The sequence below is a fragment of the Balaenoptera ricei genome, chromosome 9 (assembly GCF_028023285.1).
Source record: "Balaenoptera ricei isolate mBalRic1 chromosome 9, mBalRic1.hap2, whole genome shotgun sequence".
Taxonomy (NCBI): domain Eukaryota; kingdom Metazoa; phylum Chordata; class Mammalia; order Artiodactyla; family Balaenopteridae; genus Balaenoptera; species Balaenoptera ricei.
Window position 1 is genome coordinate 33973664 of NC_082647.1, and position 16081 is coordinate 33989744.

The following is a 16081-nucleotide window of genomic DNA, read 5'->3' on the forward strand; positions in this document are numbered from 1 at the left end:
CAGTAGTAAGGCAGCCTGGATGACTTACAGGGAATCCCAACTCCGAAAAGGAAGTAACATACTATTAAAGAAGTATTTGAAGGAAATTGAAGGAAGCATCTTTTAAGGGGAAACCCTACAGGCTAAGTTGGCCAAGTTGCTTTCAGAGAACTGGCAGTTCTTTCCATTTCTATAAACTGAAGTCTTCTTGGAATGTGAGATCAAGAATTACAAACTGGACAGCAGCCAGGATGGGTTTTTGTTGTTGTTGTTGTTGGATTTTTTTTTTTTTTGCTTTGTTTGTTTGTTTGTTTGCTACGAAAGGAGTTGAGCTGTATTAAATTCTCCCATTAGCCACACCCAAAACATGTTGGCTATGGCAAGAGCTGAGGCAGCATTGGCCTTAGGGAGGGCTTCAAAGTAGCCCAAACCTACCCTGCACAGAAAGTATGTCATGCTAGGCCAACTTCATTGAAGATTTTAAGACTGGGAGGATTTTCCTTTCCAATTCTGAATATTTCTTCAACTCTAAGAATCATGAAATCATGGAAATCTTTACATGAATCCCTAGTTCATCGTGCAGCATAGAGACTGCCTGCATCTGATCTGTCTCATCATTCCAAAAGTTCTAACATGAAAAATAGTTTATGATCTTTTTTGCCATTTCCTCTTGTTCAATATATTTAGGATCACAATTCTTTCTGCGTGTGCCTACTCTAATAAAATTATCACTTAAGATGACCCCACTTAGTCTTTCTCTCAGAAAAAAAATAATTTTAATAAAATCGTTCTTTGTACAATATTTTTCATCTTTTATGTGGCCCTTTACTCACATTTAGAATAAATAATATCAACAACTCTGGCTCTTTTTCAGGGGTCTATTTTCAAATTTATAATTATCATAAGATCTTCCTCTTGTCTAAATAAAATGTACATAAATAATTCAGTTGATTGCTCACTTGTTTTTTCTACATGATAAAAAAGTTTTTTTGATGTTTTATTTCCAATGCTTTGATCATGGACCTCCCCCACCCCTTCCACTCTCTTCATGGCTCCTGCACACAGAGGCTACCATGAAATTGATCAAATATGCTAGATATTCGTGGAGATTTCATTTAGTTTATATTACCTAACCATAAATAATGTGTGCTATTTCTGTGACTGCCTCAACACGGTCATATCTAAACTGGGGAGGAAGGCTTGCTTGTATCTTATGCTTCTTTTTATATATTCCAGTGTCATGACTTCTCATTTTACATATGGCTCCCTATTTTGATATTGACTAGTTTACCACAACTGCTTTGTGAGAAAATATGTATGTAAAAAATGTTTGTTTTTGCAGACATGTTCATTTGGTGATTTCTTTATTTTGGTGCACTATTTGCAAAGTTTCAATCAGAAAGAATATTAAACTTTGTTAGATCATTTAAGACAGAGTTCTAAAGAAATCAATATCATGTTGTGTGATCCATTGAGTTTTTCTTTGTCTCATAGCAAAACATTGTAAGCCTTCACCCTTCAAAGCCATCTAAAATATTCACTTCACTGGACTGGATGAGAGCAGAGAGGAGGAGAAAGAGGGAAGGAAGAGCAGAAGAGTGGGTGGATCTCTGCTAGCCATTGCCAATAGTGGGAAACATAAACACCATGCCCTATGATAGGTGTTCAGCATAACCGTTATTGCAAAGCACAGACAGCATTACTATATTAAAGGTGAATGAAAAATTAGGGGAAGAAATGAGTGTGGGGATCACAATACTAGTTATCACTGTAGAAAAATGTTTGTTAAATTTTTATGTGTGCAAAATGGAATACTATAATGTTGTTCTATAATACCACCTAATATCTTAGTAAAAATTACATATATGTGTAACTTTTAAAGATACACATATATACATATGAATGCTGATAATGTGTGGAGACACATACGTTGCTATTGCAATTGTAAATTGTATAAGCCTATTGAAAAGCAGTATGACAATATACAACCAAGCCATTAATATGATTGTATATGCCAATCTGGTTTTTCTGTTTTTAAAATTTCTTGTGAGCAAATTATTCTATTGGAGGAAAATAAAATTATATATGGTTTTCCCTAGAATTTTCAAGGTAAAATAACTGAGAGTAGGATTGGATAACATACTAAAAGCTGTACAAACTGATAAGAAATTTCCAACCAAATGAAGATATGAAATACGGCCCCTATCTCGAAAGGTATATGCTTAGCCTAACTAGAAATTATTACTGTAATTATTAAGATTTTACATGTCTAGGTGTCTAGTATTGAGGAGAAAGATCATCATTGTGTTTTTGATACATAATAAGAAAGTCTTTGTTAAAGGTAGTACAATTTTATGAAATTTACAAAACATGGGAATAATAGCATGTGAAAGATAGTTTTCTTTTTAAAAAATTTTTTTAAAGATTTTTTTTGATGTGGACCATTTTTAAAGTCTTTATTTGAATTTGTTACAATATTGCTTCTGTTTTATGTCTTGTTTTTTTGGCCCTGGGGCATGTGAGATCTTAGCTCCCTGACCAGGGATAGAACCCGCACCCCCTGCATTGGAAGGTGAAGTCTTAACCACTGGACTGCCAGGGAAGTCCCTGAAAGATATTTTTCTGACATTAGCTGGAGTGTTAGGGCCTAGGGCACAGATCATACAGGGAAGGAAATGGTGTGCTCAGGAAAGTAGAGAATAGGATTAGGGGAAGGCTCAGGGATTAGAAGGGGGCAGAGTGAGGAAGGTACAGGGAGCCCGGATACCAGGTTGTAGGGAGCTCCCACCACTGAGGACTTTGTACTGACTCCATTTACGGGAGAAAGGAAAGAAAAAAGGTGCTTCTCATAGCAGGAAAGGTGACATGACTGAACAATGAATGAAAACGAAGATTTTGGTCGGAAGGCAGAATTAGTCATTAGAACAGCCATACCCACATCCTAGAAATAGCCGATAATCTCTGTAGTGATTAAGAGCCTGAACTCTGGTGTCAGACTCTCTTGGCTCAGATCTTGACTCCCATGTGATCTTGGGAAAATTCTTCAACTTAAGGACATCAGTTTTCTCATCTGAAAAACAATAATAGAACCCACATCATAGAGTTATTGTGCAGATTAAATAAATGCCCAGCAAGTAATAAATGCTTAACAAATGGAAATGTTATTAATTGTACCAGAGATCAGAATTCTCCCACTGTTGTAATGCATGAAGTATTCCAACCGGTGTCCTCCTCAGTAAAAGAAACATGTTATCTTTGCCACCTGCCTCCCTGGGAAATGCTGTGTTTATCCCTGCAACTTTCCAAATGACTCCTTGTTTCACTGTCCCAGTTAGCTGAGCCAGCACTTGGCTGGAACTGGTGTGCCATTCAGTTAGAGAGGCAGGTCCTGCCTCCTGCCCTTCTCTCCCCTTTTGTTACTGGCAGGTGCTCGATGACAAGCTACTCAGAGGCAGGGAGAGAAAAGAATGCTCCAGAGATGACCTGTAGCTCCTATCTCTTCCTGATCCATTTATGTCTGGGAGAAATATTTGCCCTTGGTTACGTGCTCTTTCCCACTCTGAGTCATGTCTCTTCCTTTCTTTCATCATTCTCCACCCCTACCTTTTCCTATAATGGCAAAACAACTTCTCCAGCTGTGCAGCCAAGCTGAATGACCTGACACGTCCAAGTGCAGGCAGATAGGTGTCTGTCCTATTTTTGGAAAATTGTTGAAGTGGTGTCCTCTGATTTCTCTGACTGCTGCATGATCTTCTTTCTTTGCCACAGATACACGGCAACAGTCAACAGCACAGAGAGGTGAGGTGGAAGAGAGACAGATGGTCACAAGTTGTAGTACAGTTTTCATTTTAACTTTTGCTCTTCTGCCATTGTCTTTAGGGCACAGGGTTCTAGGAGAGCCCTCATGCCCCCTCCCAGGGCCCTTTTCATTTAATAAGACATAAGGAACTTTCCTTTATGGTCTTAGCTGACTTCAACTCCTTCCACCCCGTTCAGTTTCTATTGACCCCCTCACTAGGGGTTTGAACAGAGGTGTCCAAAAGCAAAACTGTGAAGGGTAAAGATTGTGTCATTGGAGCCTCCTCTTCTCCCTTTTCTGTCTTGACTTTCACTTTGGTGGTGTGTCTTTTAATCAGTGTAAGATGCTCTCAGGTGGTGCTCCACTCAAGGCCCTCATGCTAGGGCCCCTTACATAGTTTTCAGCATCCCCTTCTCAGATCATCCATTCACATTGAAGTAATGGATGTCTACTAATAGACTGAAATGTTATCTCACCCAAAGGTATCTTTCATTTAAACAAGCATCAAGGTGTAAGGCTCCAGTGGTGGCAGTTCAGATATAGTCCGAAGAAAGAAGCTGAAGAGTGGGTGCAAAAATGCTTTTAAAGTACAACAGCGTGCCTTCTTTTGCTTATTTGGCTATTTGGGGGTAAACAGGGAGAAGAAATTGGGAAGATTAGGTATGGAAGCAGAAATTATTTTTATTCCTAAAAAATATAACCTAGATATCTTGTATATCCCTATCTTCTGCTCCCTCCTCCTTCAGTTCCTTCTCTTGTCCTCCCTACATACACATATACCATGAAGGAAGGAAATATACCAAAACCTGATTTATGATAAGTTGCATTAGTGGTGGTAATTTTTCATTGCAACACTACCTACTTTTTTTTTATCTGAAAGTAATATGTAATCTTGTAAAAATTCTTTAAGCTCTTGTTATCTTAAGTAAACATTCAAAAATGATGAAATTGCAAGCTAAAGAAACTGAGCCATTATTTATGTGATTTCTCCACTATGCTATTTAATTTGTCCTGGATTCAAATGAGACAGTGTATGGGACTGTGTTTTCTAAAATGTAAAACTCGATAAAAACAATGTTTTAGTATAAATTTCAAAATGGGAAATAGGATAGTAAAAGAAATAGCAACATTCTAAAATGCCAGAGAGAATGTTTCCAAACCAGTTTCTAAGTACTAGCATTTCCTACCCCTGAAGCCGTGAAAATAAATTTCAGGCAAGAAAATTGAGAGTAAAGATAGGCATTACCCCAAAAGATGAAATATACTTGATATGCTTTACATACATTTTCATTTTCCCAACTTAATGATTCATGAGTGAGAAAATGGTGAGAAGGAAAATCTTATTAGGATCAGTACTTTTCAAACCCCTCATGCAAATGAAGAAAATTATGATGTCAAAATGTGATTCCCACTCCAGCTCTGCAATCATCCCAAATTTTCTTCAATTATTTATTCATGTAGTCGTTCATTCAGAAAATATTGATTGACCTCACTAGGTGCTTGGCACCATTTTAGAACCCCAGGAAACAAAGATGAAGTCATATTTTTGGTTCTCAAAGACCTAACCAGCAGTCTAGTGGGGTTATTTAACAGGGTTAGTTTTACCATGTGGTAAGTGATAATAGGGGTTTGTACAAGATTTTATATGAAGACATAGAAGAGGCACTTAATGTGGAGGAGTTCTGGAAACGGGAAGGGTTAGGCAGGCCATGAGGGGAAGAGTGATGCTGCCATGGACAGAAGAGGGCTGGGCACTTCCGTGAGGGCTGCAGAAGAGAGTTGCTGAAGACAACAGTGGGTTGATAGTGAAGGCCTTGTGAACAGTGCTCAAGAGTTTGGATTTTATTCTAAGGGCAATGGCATATAATTGATAGTTTAAGCAGGGGAATGACATGGAGTCTTCATGAGATCACTTCTTTTTTGAAGGGGAAGATGGATTGGAAAAGATCATATTGAAGCTGGGAGTGAGACCAGTTAAGAGGCTGTGGCAACTAGGCAGGCAAAAGATGAAGATGGCCATGATTATGGTGGTATAGCAGTGATTTGGGTAGAAAAATCTATAAATAAAATAAATTGTAATTAATTTAAAATACAGAGTAACATTACTGGGGGGAAACTGTCACAATAATAAAGACTTAGAATTGTTCTCAATCTAGGAATCCCTGTCATGAAGAATCAAAGCCACATACACAGTCTCATAATCAACAGAACTGTGAAAAGTGAATGCATTAATTCCTGGGTTTATAGCATGCCAGTCCTTTAATTGATAGAAAATTCATGATTTTTAAAAATGCCTTTAAAAAATTCCTGGACTGAACAGCAAGATTGCATACACATGCATATACATAGCCAATTCTTCATTCTACAGAAGTCACAGGAAACAATGAGATGGGACGCTCCTAAGAGATCCTTGAGTCTAATCCTCTCATTAAAGATAAGAAAACTGAGACCTTGAGATTAAACCATTTGTAGGAGGTGACACACCTCAGTAATGGCAGTGCTGAGACAGGAATCCAGATGCCTGACCTGGAGGGCAGGACTCTTTTCACTAAACTCCAACAGCTTCCCAAGAAAGGCATTTAAATAAATTCATGGGATGTAGACAACTATTGAAAAGAGGGACTTTTAAGTTCTTCACAACTTTAAAGAGCACTTTAAAAAGCTAAACGCATGTTTTATTATTGGAGATTGGTCATTTTTCCAGATTAACTCACAACAAGAAAATCTATGCCAATATCAGCAACTACTCTTCACATATTGACTTTCCAAAAATAATTTTGGACTCTGGTCTGGCTTCATGGTACTGGTATCGAAGAACATGTGATTTATATTGTTTTATTTTCTTATTTAAAAAATTGAAAACAGAAATATGAGTTTATTTAGCATTAGCAAGATACTTTATTTCATGAAGAATATGAAGTATGGTTGGTTTAAGAACATGCTATTCTATCATATTCATCAAGTGACAGAAACGTTTATAGGGAACCTCTTAAATGCTGGGAAAACAAAAAAGTTAAATTGCCAATCTTGTAATTTTTCACAAATACATTCCTGAATAAGCAATAACTCATGTATTTTTATATATTATGAGTTTTTTAATAAGGAAAAATTAGTTTTAAAATGTTCTTTATTGATGAGTTTGACATGTAGTAAAAGCAATAAACACATTTTATGAGTTTTTAAAAAGTTTATTATGGATACTGGGAAAGTCCCATCATCACCCACCTCTTCCCCACCCCCAAATAAAAGAACCAACATATTTGCACATGAAACCTGGATTCACTTGGTACAAAATTTCAATCTTTGAAATAAAATAGTTAATGGCAAATCTCAATAAAAATTTATTTTGAAAATGATCAATGTTATTTAGAAATAAGGAAATCATATATTCTACTTTTTGCAAGTTAATAGGTTTTGTTATATGACTGTGTATATATTTTGGCTTTAAAACTTGCCAATAGCCAGAAGATAGAAGCTCATGATTTATTTAAATAGATATTTTATTAATCAAATACATTTGCCCAATCAACATATCCAAATATTTTTTAAAAACATCTTAAATACAAGGTATAAAGTCATGAGACTTATTGACCTTTTTAACTAACTATATAGTAACATCTATATAGTCAAATGAGTAGTAATGCTTGAAGTTAATGATCATGAGAGTGTTTTCTAAGGATGCTACAATGGCCTAAGGCAGCTTTGAAAAATCTCTTTTGTAGCTACCTTCAAAAGGATATGAGTTTCATAATCTGATCATTCATTTGCTTTGGTCCCCAATAGTATTCCAGTTCAATCATCCTGTGTATTCACCAGCCTTAGAATTTGGGAAAATAAAATTAATCTTCACTGAATGAGGAGTTGTCCTCTATGAAGATATTCAAAGGAATGTTAATCCGAGTTCTGATAGTAATTCTGAAATTTGAGCATTTACACACTTTTAAGATATGCAAATTATAGTTAACCACTCACATCACAGACATCTTTTGTACATGCCTATCATTTTGCAATAGAGATTTTTTAAACAACAGTGACTCATAACACTGAAATAGGACTCTACAGTTCAAAAATAATAAGAACAATTTTATACTGTGTACAAGACTCATATTAGATAACATCTTGAAAGTTTGCAGCTGTTAGTTTTTAATTTATATATACGTAGCTCACTAGCGTGGACCCAGTAAATTGACAACTCTCCTGAAATTACTACATGAATTACTGTAGTTGAAATTGTACTTAAGTGTCAGAAATAGCCTTTATTTTAAAATGTTATTAAATAGCACCAATATTACTTGAAGGTAAAGTGAAACATTAATAGGAATGCAGAATACAGGTTTAATTTCTAATTACAAGACAGAAAGCATCTCCTAGATGAAATATCAGTTGGGTTTGTATTAAGATCACAGCCAGATAAACATCAGCCATAAAACACTTCAGGATTTTGCTTGGAAAAGTTAGAAAGAAAAGCCTTGTATATCTCTCTTTTCCATTCTATTACCAAAGAAGATGCATATGCTTATGTAATCAAGACAGTGCAATCTCACCAGTGAAGTTCCTTGTGGAAGATACATTTACTCCTATATATTAGCTCAACAAGATAACAAATATAATGAGTTCTTTAAAGCAATCTGATTAGAGCAACATTTACAATAAGTACAAAATATACAGTAAATTGAAACATCCTGTTAAATATGCCTGTAGGTTAACTATGCCCTATTTAAAGGAACATATTTTCATGAATCTATTTTCACATTTGTTTTATTATATTTGAGAGCCCCTATCATCACTGTATGCTTTTGTTACTGTAATTTCTAGAATCTTTGTGTTATCTTATCTCTAAGTATCCCCATGACTTTACCTGCAAAGGTAATTTAAGAAGTATTGCTTCCAAAGTAAAAGAAAAATAAGAAATTCCATATTTTTATGAGCAGTTGTACACAAAACTATTGTAGTGTTTGAGAGAAATGCCCCTTGATCATTATAGATTCATCATTACAAAATGTATACTTACATACTAAAGCAAGAACTGTCTGCCTTCAAAATTAAGTGTTGCCAACCCACTTAATAATTCTGGTTATAAAGTTAGATATGAAATCCTTGGCTTTTAATATAGAAAAGCATTATTTGAAAAGATCTGAAAATAAACATTTCTATATGTGATTGCCCATCTTAATAGCTTTCTTAATTTGAACATTTGGGGAGTTAACAGAACAGTAGTGCCTTTATGTTATAACAACAAAGAAGATTACAGTATCCAAATCTCTGGACCTGGGGTCCAAATATTCAGTCATGGCTCAGTTGCAGGCTGACAGAAGAGAAGCTGCGTCCTACGCTCCTACACAATGGGGCAATGACAACATCTGTCACGCTCTTCCATATTGTCTGCACTGAAGGCAGGACCATTAGGCAGGTCTTTACAAAAGGCATTATAATCCTGGAATGGAGGAAGAGAGATGTGTAAAGATTATTAGTGTTACCAAATAAGGCCATTGGCTATTGCACATGCATGAAAAGATATAACAATGGCCCAGTCACCTAAGCTGGATTGAGCATTTGAAACAAAATGAACAGTGACCCACATCATGATAAGATGCACAGAAAACATGTTGCTTAAAAAAAATAAACAAGAATGTACATGATAAACACCAATATTCTTTCTGTTGGTAGCAGGCAATCTAAAATAGTAAAGCAAAACATAAACAAAATAGTAAATTTATTTACCTGATCTCTGCCCCTAAACATTAACCTGCCTAAATCTTCATATGTCTCTGAGGTTCTACTTCCTGGTAGCTTTTCCTGTTGTCTCATCCCACTTCCTCCCTGTTGGACCAGGCTGGGTTGGATACCCCTTTTTTGTGCGTCTAAAGTACGGAAACAAACTTCTTAATCCTCAAATTTACCAAAAGATATCATAATGGATGCTTACCGCTTATATTTCTGTCTTTCCTATTAGAATGTAAGCTTTTTTAAGTTAGGACATCCTTTACCCTTAGTAAATACTTGAGCTGAAGTGAATTTAGCATTCTCATATGCTTTATATTACTAATTTTCCATAGTAATTACACACACTGAAAAGGGTTGTGTAGTACAGTTAAAAGAGCCCTTCAATTATGTCAGAACTCTTAGACAAGAAAAACTAGAGTATCCTGAATTTATTTTTTCTTTATGCCTTTTCTTAAGATAACCACATATTTTCATATTCCTCAGGTTGGTTAATTTTTCCTGTAATCCTCTGAATAATGTTCTTTGTCATAGTAGTGCTTTTTGGGCACAAAAGTATTTGTGAACTCTCAGGCATTGCTGAAGGGCTTCAATAGAATTTTTATTATTACTCGGGTGGGCACAAAGAAGTAAGGTTGATTTTCTTGGTTTACTATTAAAATGTGACTTAAATATAGGTCTGTTGTATTTAGCCCAAAGTAAAGAGAAGATCAGGCATTTGAGTGATTGAGATATTTTTAGAATACTGAATTATTTATATTGACTGCCTGCATAGATTATCTTGTGTTTTGTTCCAAGTGCTAAAGACTTGAAGCAATTTTTTAAAGAAAATTAATTACTAGGTGTTTCAGAGCTAAATAGTTGAACAGAAACCTGAATGATGGCAACTTTTGACTTCTTATCCCATTATGTTTCTCACTTGATATGTGGCCTTGGGCAAACCACTACAAATTAAAGTAAGAATAGGAAATCTTATAGACCAGCTATCAGGATTAACACTTACTATGCATCCCTGACAGGTCCATATGATGCTGTCATTATAATGAATAATAAATAGAACTATTTTGAAGTCAGAATATATAATGAGAACAATTATGACAAAATAATCTTAATTTGACTTAAGTTTAGTTTGGAAAGCTTCCTAACCAAATTCACTTCCCTCAGAATATAATGCACTTTCCATTCTTTCTTAGGCTGAGAAATTTTCTTTCCCCTAACTCCTTAGATCTCCATGTCCTAAGAGGGAATTAAACACAGGACAAAAGTGCAGCAAAGTGCAATTGCCCACATTTGAGGACTCAATTCATAGGATGTGGTGAACTCATTTTTATTTTATTTTCTTCAAGTTGTTGTTCTCTCACTTTGGATCAGAGGATCCAGTGATCCTCTGACAACAAACTTAAATTGTGTTCTCAACATCCCAGTTAGTTTCCTTTCTGAAACTCCAGGCAATTTGGAGTGACCCAAAACTTGGTTGGGGCTCTATGTGACCAACCAAATATTGCTTAAATAAATCTTATAATTAGCAAGATTATATATTTATCCATTGGATAATAAATCCATTAGAACTGGGACTTTTGTTTAGCTTTGTATTAACTATAGTGTCATAAGACTGCCTTGTAACAGCAATTTGCTGTATTAAAAAGTCTTCTGGGAAATGAGACTGCTACTACTGAATTTCCATCAGTTAGACCATTTATTTGAATTGCATCGCAGCAAAAATAAAAGGTAGAGGGGTACAAGCCACATTTCTTTGGTATGATCCACTTATGACCAATAACCTGTGGTTGCCAAATGGCATATACCTCAGTTTATGGTATGGACTCAAACCAATTCACCGGTCCCTAATGACCTGTACTTCTGGCCTAGGATCCAACATCACCAGACTGAGTTCTGAGTGTTTTGTTTTTGTTGTCTGTTTGTTTAAATAATCTAAAGTCAGGTCCACTGTGACCATGCAGTGTGGTTCAAAGAACTTATTACTGCATATTTTCATAGCTTTGATCACCAAGAAAAAAAGTTTACTCAAATGGGTTTGCTCTTCTATAAGGCCTCTCCTTGATCTGGTCTTATTGTGTCACTGGAATGTGATCCATAATGATAAATCTATTTTATCAAGGTATAAACTAACTTTTAAACATTTTTGTTTGAAGTTACTCCTCTACTTGCAATCACAGCTGCCTGATGACAAATGCATGACAGTTAAATATTAATGTCCCACATGAATGTAATTTGAAAAATAAGCTGAAGTTAATTAATACATTTTCTGTGGCTGAAAAAGAAGTGGTTTGATGATTCACCGCTGGAAGCACTACACAAAAAACATCTCCCATTCTCAGGAGAGCCAGGTGGAGAGAAGCATCATTTGGCTAATTGTAGTTTTACTTATATCTCTCCACCATTTAGTAAATGGAAACCTTTTTGTTGTCAGTTATTCCACAAGTGCTTTAGGAAAGCCTAGCTTTGTTGACTGGCACTCTATGTTTCCAAATAGCTTCATAGCCAACATTTCACAATATGTTATGTGGTCACTCAGTTTTTCACATTTTGGAAAGTGAGAAAATGGACATAGAGTTTAGATGACTGGTTTTATTCAATTAGGAATCCAAAATTTTATGCGCTGACTTGGACATCTTTTAAAAAAATTCATGTGCTAATGTCAAAATATAAGCTTAACTATACATCCTTTGTGGATCTGCTCATGTAAAAAGGCAAAGATTGTCATTCCTCTGGCAGTTTTTTGGCACTTTCAATATAGTTTAGTTGTTTACAGTTTTTAGTGATCAAATTAAATTGATGTTTGTTGTTTATCCTTTACTTATTGGGTGAACTTCAATTTATCCTTTAAAAGCCTTTGTAGACCCTTTTCTTTCTAAAAGCCTTCCCTGTGCTTCCCTTCTCCACAGATCTAGCTGGGCTTTCCTCAGCAGCCACCTCTGTACCTAGCCAGTTGTCCTGATGTGCTGTGAGTAAGCTGAAGGCAGATCTTGCATCTTATTCATTCTGCGCCCAGTGCCCAGCACAAACTAAGCACTCAATAAATTTTCTTGGTTGAACTAACTAGCTAGCTAACTGACTAAAGAAATTGATTCAGATGGTAGAGGGGAATGGAGAACAATTTCATAACTTCTAACAATGAACACAACATGTATTAGGGTGTGGCAATACCGTATAAAGTGATTAAGAAAGACATTGAGACATCTGGGGTTATACAGTTCTGCAGGACTGCCCTAAAAGACAAGCTTGGCAATTGTTGCCATACAGGGGATAATCTGAATGTTCTTCCTCTCAGAATAAAGTGGACATTTTTTAAAACAACAATAACAAAACTTCTTGGTAAAATATGACACTTCCTTTAAAAATTTTTAACGCTTAAAAATGTTCTCTATAGCTTTATGATGCATTTTGTGTGTGAATAAAGTCCCAAAATGTCCGATAGTTTCTATATTTATTTTCCCTTTTACTAGATGCCACTCCTGTTGGTGCCTCATAGGTGAAAAAGTAACTTGGAAGCCTTCTCATTTCATTGTCCTGCAGTTTGAGTTTCATTCATTTGTGCTGGGGGCCCCTTCATCTTAATTGCACACATCTTGCCTCTCCTCTGTTCTCATCCTTGCCATTTGCCAGTGACAGGATTGCAGCCGCCTCTCCATAACACTGCTTAACCAGGTCTGACATCCCTCTGCAATGATACTGTCACTGGCATTCTGCTCAGAGATCTCTTTTGTTTTACCCCAAGCACAGGTGGTGACTGAATAAAAGGTGATGAAAGAAATAAGAGCCCTGCCCAGAACCACGGGCACAAGTCAAAACAGGGCCCTATGAGAGAGCAGCCTGTGGCTGGAAGCATGGCTTCCAGATCTCCACCTCCACAGTCAGCTGGGCTTTAGCATTCGAAGGAAGATCACGCCCGTGGACAGAGGGATCTTCCTTCTTCTGTTTAAACTCCTAACCCAACCTACAATTCTAAAGAAAGCACACTACCTTTCAAGGCCTCCCAGTTCTGCTACTGCGTTCAGAGATGATGCGCCTTCCTTCGCCTGCAAGCCGGCCTGGGAGAAGGGGAGGGCAGGGGGCAGGTGGCAAAGAACATTCCTACGTTTCAGAAAGCCGGCCCACCCCAGTGTGCCCCTTCTCACCAGATGTGCAGACAGCTGAGGATGGCAAAGAGAATTCCCGCAGCGAAAGCCAAGGGGATAGCCAGGAACACCGTCAGGAACTTGTAGATCACGTATTTGCTGATTTCAAAGAGAGCGTGGCTGCAGATCCACACTTTGTCAAAAGAGTGCGTAGACACGGGCTCTGCAATCACATCCTCGAATCCCACCTGCGGAGACAAGACTCAGGGATCAAGAAATGCCGCCCAACCTGCCTCTCCAGGATCCAGGAGAGCTCGGGGTGGGAGAAGCAAGAAAGAAAGACTTGGCTGCGGTGCCCCACCTTCTCTTAGGGTCACGGTGGGCGCACAGGAATTTGGCTAAGAATTCATGGCTACTCAGGCGGCCCCACAGAGGGAATCCGGATCCCGTACCCTGCGGCGCGGACCCAGTGGCGAGAGTGGGAGTTGGGGTCGGAGCAAGTTAGAGGGGGCACCCCCACTCCCAGGCTTTGGCGGGGGCTTGGGTCAGCCTCAGGTCCAGGGTAGGGCCCGCCCCAGGCTTCACCTTGAGATGCGAGTTGAGCCGGTGGGGATCTCGGTCGCTGCCCGGATCCACGAACTTCTCGGGGTCGGCGTAATCTACGCCGCTGTGGCGGCTGTAGGAGTCCTCGTCCATGAAGAGCTGGATATCCGCCTTCTCGGTCTCCAGCCCCATCTCAGCGCTTGGTGCGCGGCAGCTGCAGCCCGGCTGGCGCAGCGCGGCTCCCGACCCGCGCGGCTTCCCCTTCCCGTTGCGCTCGGCCCCGCCCCGCCTCGCCTCGCCTCGCCTCGCCTCTCCCCGCGCGGCTCGGACGGCGGTAGCTTCCCGCTGCCGGCTCCTGCTCCGGGGCCCGCGCGGCCCGAGTCCCGCCCCGCGGCCCGGCCAGGGGGCGGGGGCCGAACGCAGCCCGCGAGATGGCTCCCGCCCCGCGCACCCTGCCGCCCGTCCCTGGTCGGGTCCCAGTCCGGCCCAGGCCAGGAGAGGGATCAGGGGGATGTCCAACCAGGCAGATCCCGGTCCTGCCCAGGTGGACGAAGCGTGTCTCGGGGATGAGGACCCGAATTCGGCCCACAGAGGGGCCGGAAGGCTTCTTGGGTCACGTTGCACGACACCTAGAACTGGATGCGTAAGAGCCGTCAGGTTGACCCAGGGATAACGGACACACTGCAGCGAGGCAGCTTGGTGGTTAAGAGCTTGGGGGTATCGAATATGAAGGCCTGTCTTCACCTGCAGGCTCTACCGTTTACCTTGTGTGCTCCGGAGCGAAGTACCGAGCCTCTTGGAAGGCTCCTTATAAGGAGCTGCCTCCTTGTAAAATGGGAGCAGTGGTGCCTGCTTCACAGCGTTGTCCCGTGAGAATTAAATGAATTAATTCAAGTAAACCTCTTACGTGGTCCCTACACACAGTACGCTTCCAGTCAACGTTGTTACTGCTGCACTATGAGATAAGGAGCCATAACACACCTGATTGCCAAGCAACCTTGCAAGTGCCAGGGGACCCCGCAAGCGCATCAGCTCTTCAGCTATCCCAGTGCCCATAGAGTATGTGAGTCAGCTGGAGGCACCATGAGAATATGAAACTTGGTACATGAGCCTCCTGTCCCTATGGGTTTGCATCTTCAGACCATAAGGGGAGGTCTGATTTTTTTTTTTTTTCCACTCTCTCTCTAAATTATAACTTACTTTTCCTTTGGATCAGATTCTGTTGAAAGATTTCAGGTATCTCTAAGATGCAGTCACATCTGCAACTACCTTATAGGAACCATGTAAACAAACCCCTATCATAAAGCCACACTGCAGTAGATGAACCAGCCTGTGAACTACTCACACAAACGCTTTCAGAAGGGAGGAGCTTGCGTGTTCATAAAGGGTTTAAGGTCTGGTGGACTTACACATGGGGGAGGAAAAGCACCTAGTGAAAATTTGCTGAAAGCAAAATAATGGGTCCTAGACTTGAGGGGGTGCCTGCAGCTTGCTCAGAGCCTAAGGCATACTAGGCACCCCGTAGGTATTGCTGAATACAGGAACTCACTGAACATATCAAATCCCCTTGTGTGAACTAGATTTGAAGAATTACTTCTTCTGAAAGAAAAAGACTATTTTTGAAAAAATACGAAAAAACAGCAGGATCCGAATTGGAAAAATACTTTGGAGCCAAAACTCAATAGTCTAATAGTTAAATAAAAAGTTTACCTACTGCTACTACTGCGTATGGATGGCAGTGTTGTAACGCTGTAGAGTGTTAACATAGTTGAATCTCATGCAAACTTTGCCCCTTCTCTCCCAGAAGTGGTTCTGCTTGCCCATTCCCTTATTTCTTATTTTCTTTCCCAATTTTATCTATGTTCAATTAATTCCAAAGTGATGACTTAGACATTCTGCTTATTGCTTTTTCTGTATTTCTCTATTTCCTCCGTTCACCAATGCACACTTGACTCTGAGA

The 16081-nt window shown here is 39.0% G+C and overlaps 2 protein-coding genes across 5 annotated transcripts in view; one reads left to right on the top strand and one right to left on the bottom strand.

The window, feature by feature from the left end:
* TFEC (transcription factor EC) overlaps positions 1 to 16081 on the top strand; it is a 650324-nt gene that overhangs the window by 145042 nt on the left and 489201 nt on the right. The window lies entirely within an intron of this gene.
* On the bottom strand, positions 2094 to 14477 carry CAV2 (caveolin 2). Of its 2 annotated transcripts, none has more exons than XM_059933553.1 (3): positions 14164 to 14477; positions 13639 to 13826; positions 2094 to 3049 (listed from the first exon to the last, which is right to left on the bottom strand). In XM_059933553.1, coding segments are annotated over exons 1-3 (339 nt in total). In that variant the 5' UTR covers positions 14314 to 14477; the 3' UTR covers positions 2094 to 3048. The 2 variants fall into 2 exon arrangements, with proteins under 2 accessions (XP_059789536.1, XP_059789535.1); XM_059933552.1 differs by lacking the exon at positions 2094 to 3049 and adding an exon at positions 6946 to 9212 and having other exon boundaries at positions 14164 to 14474.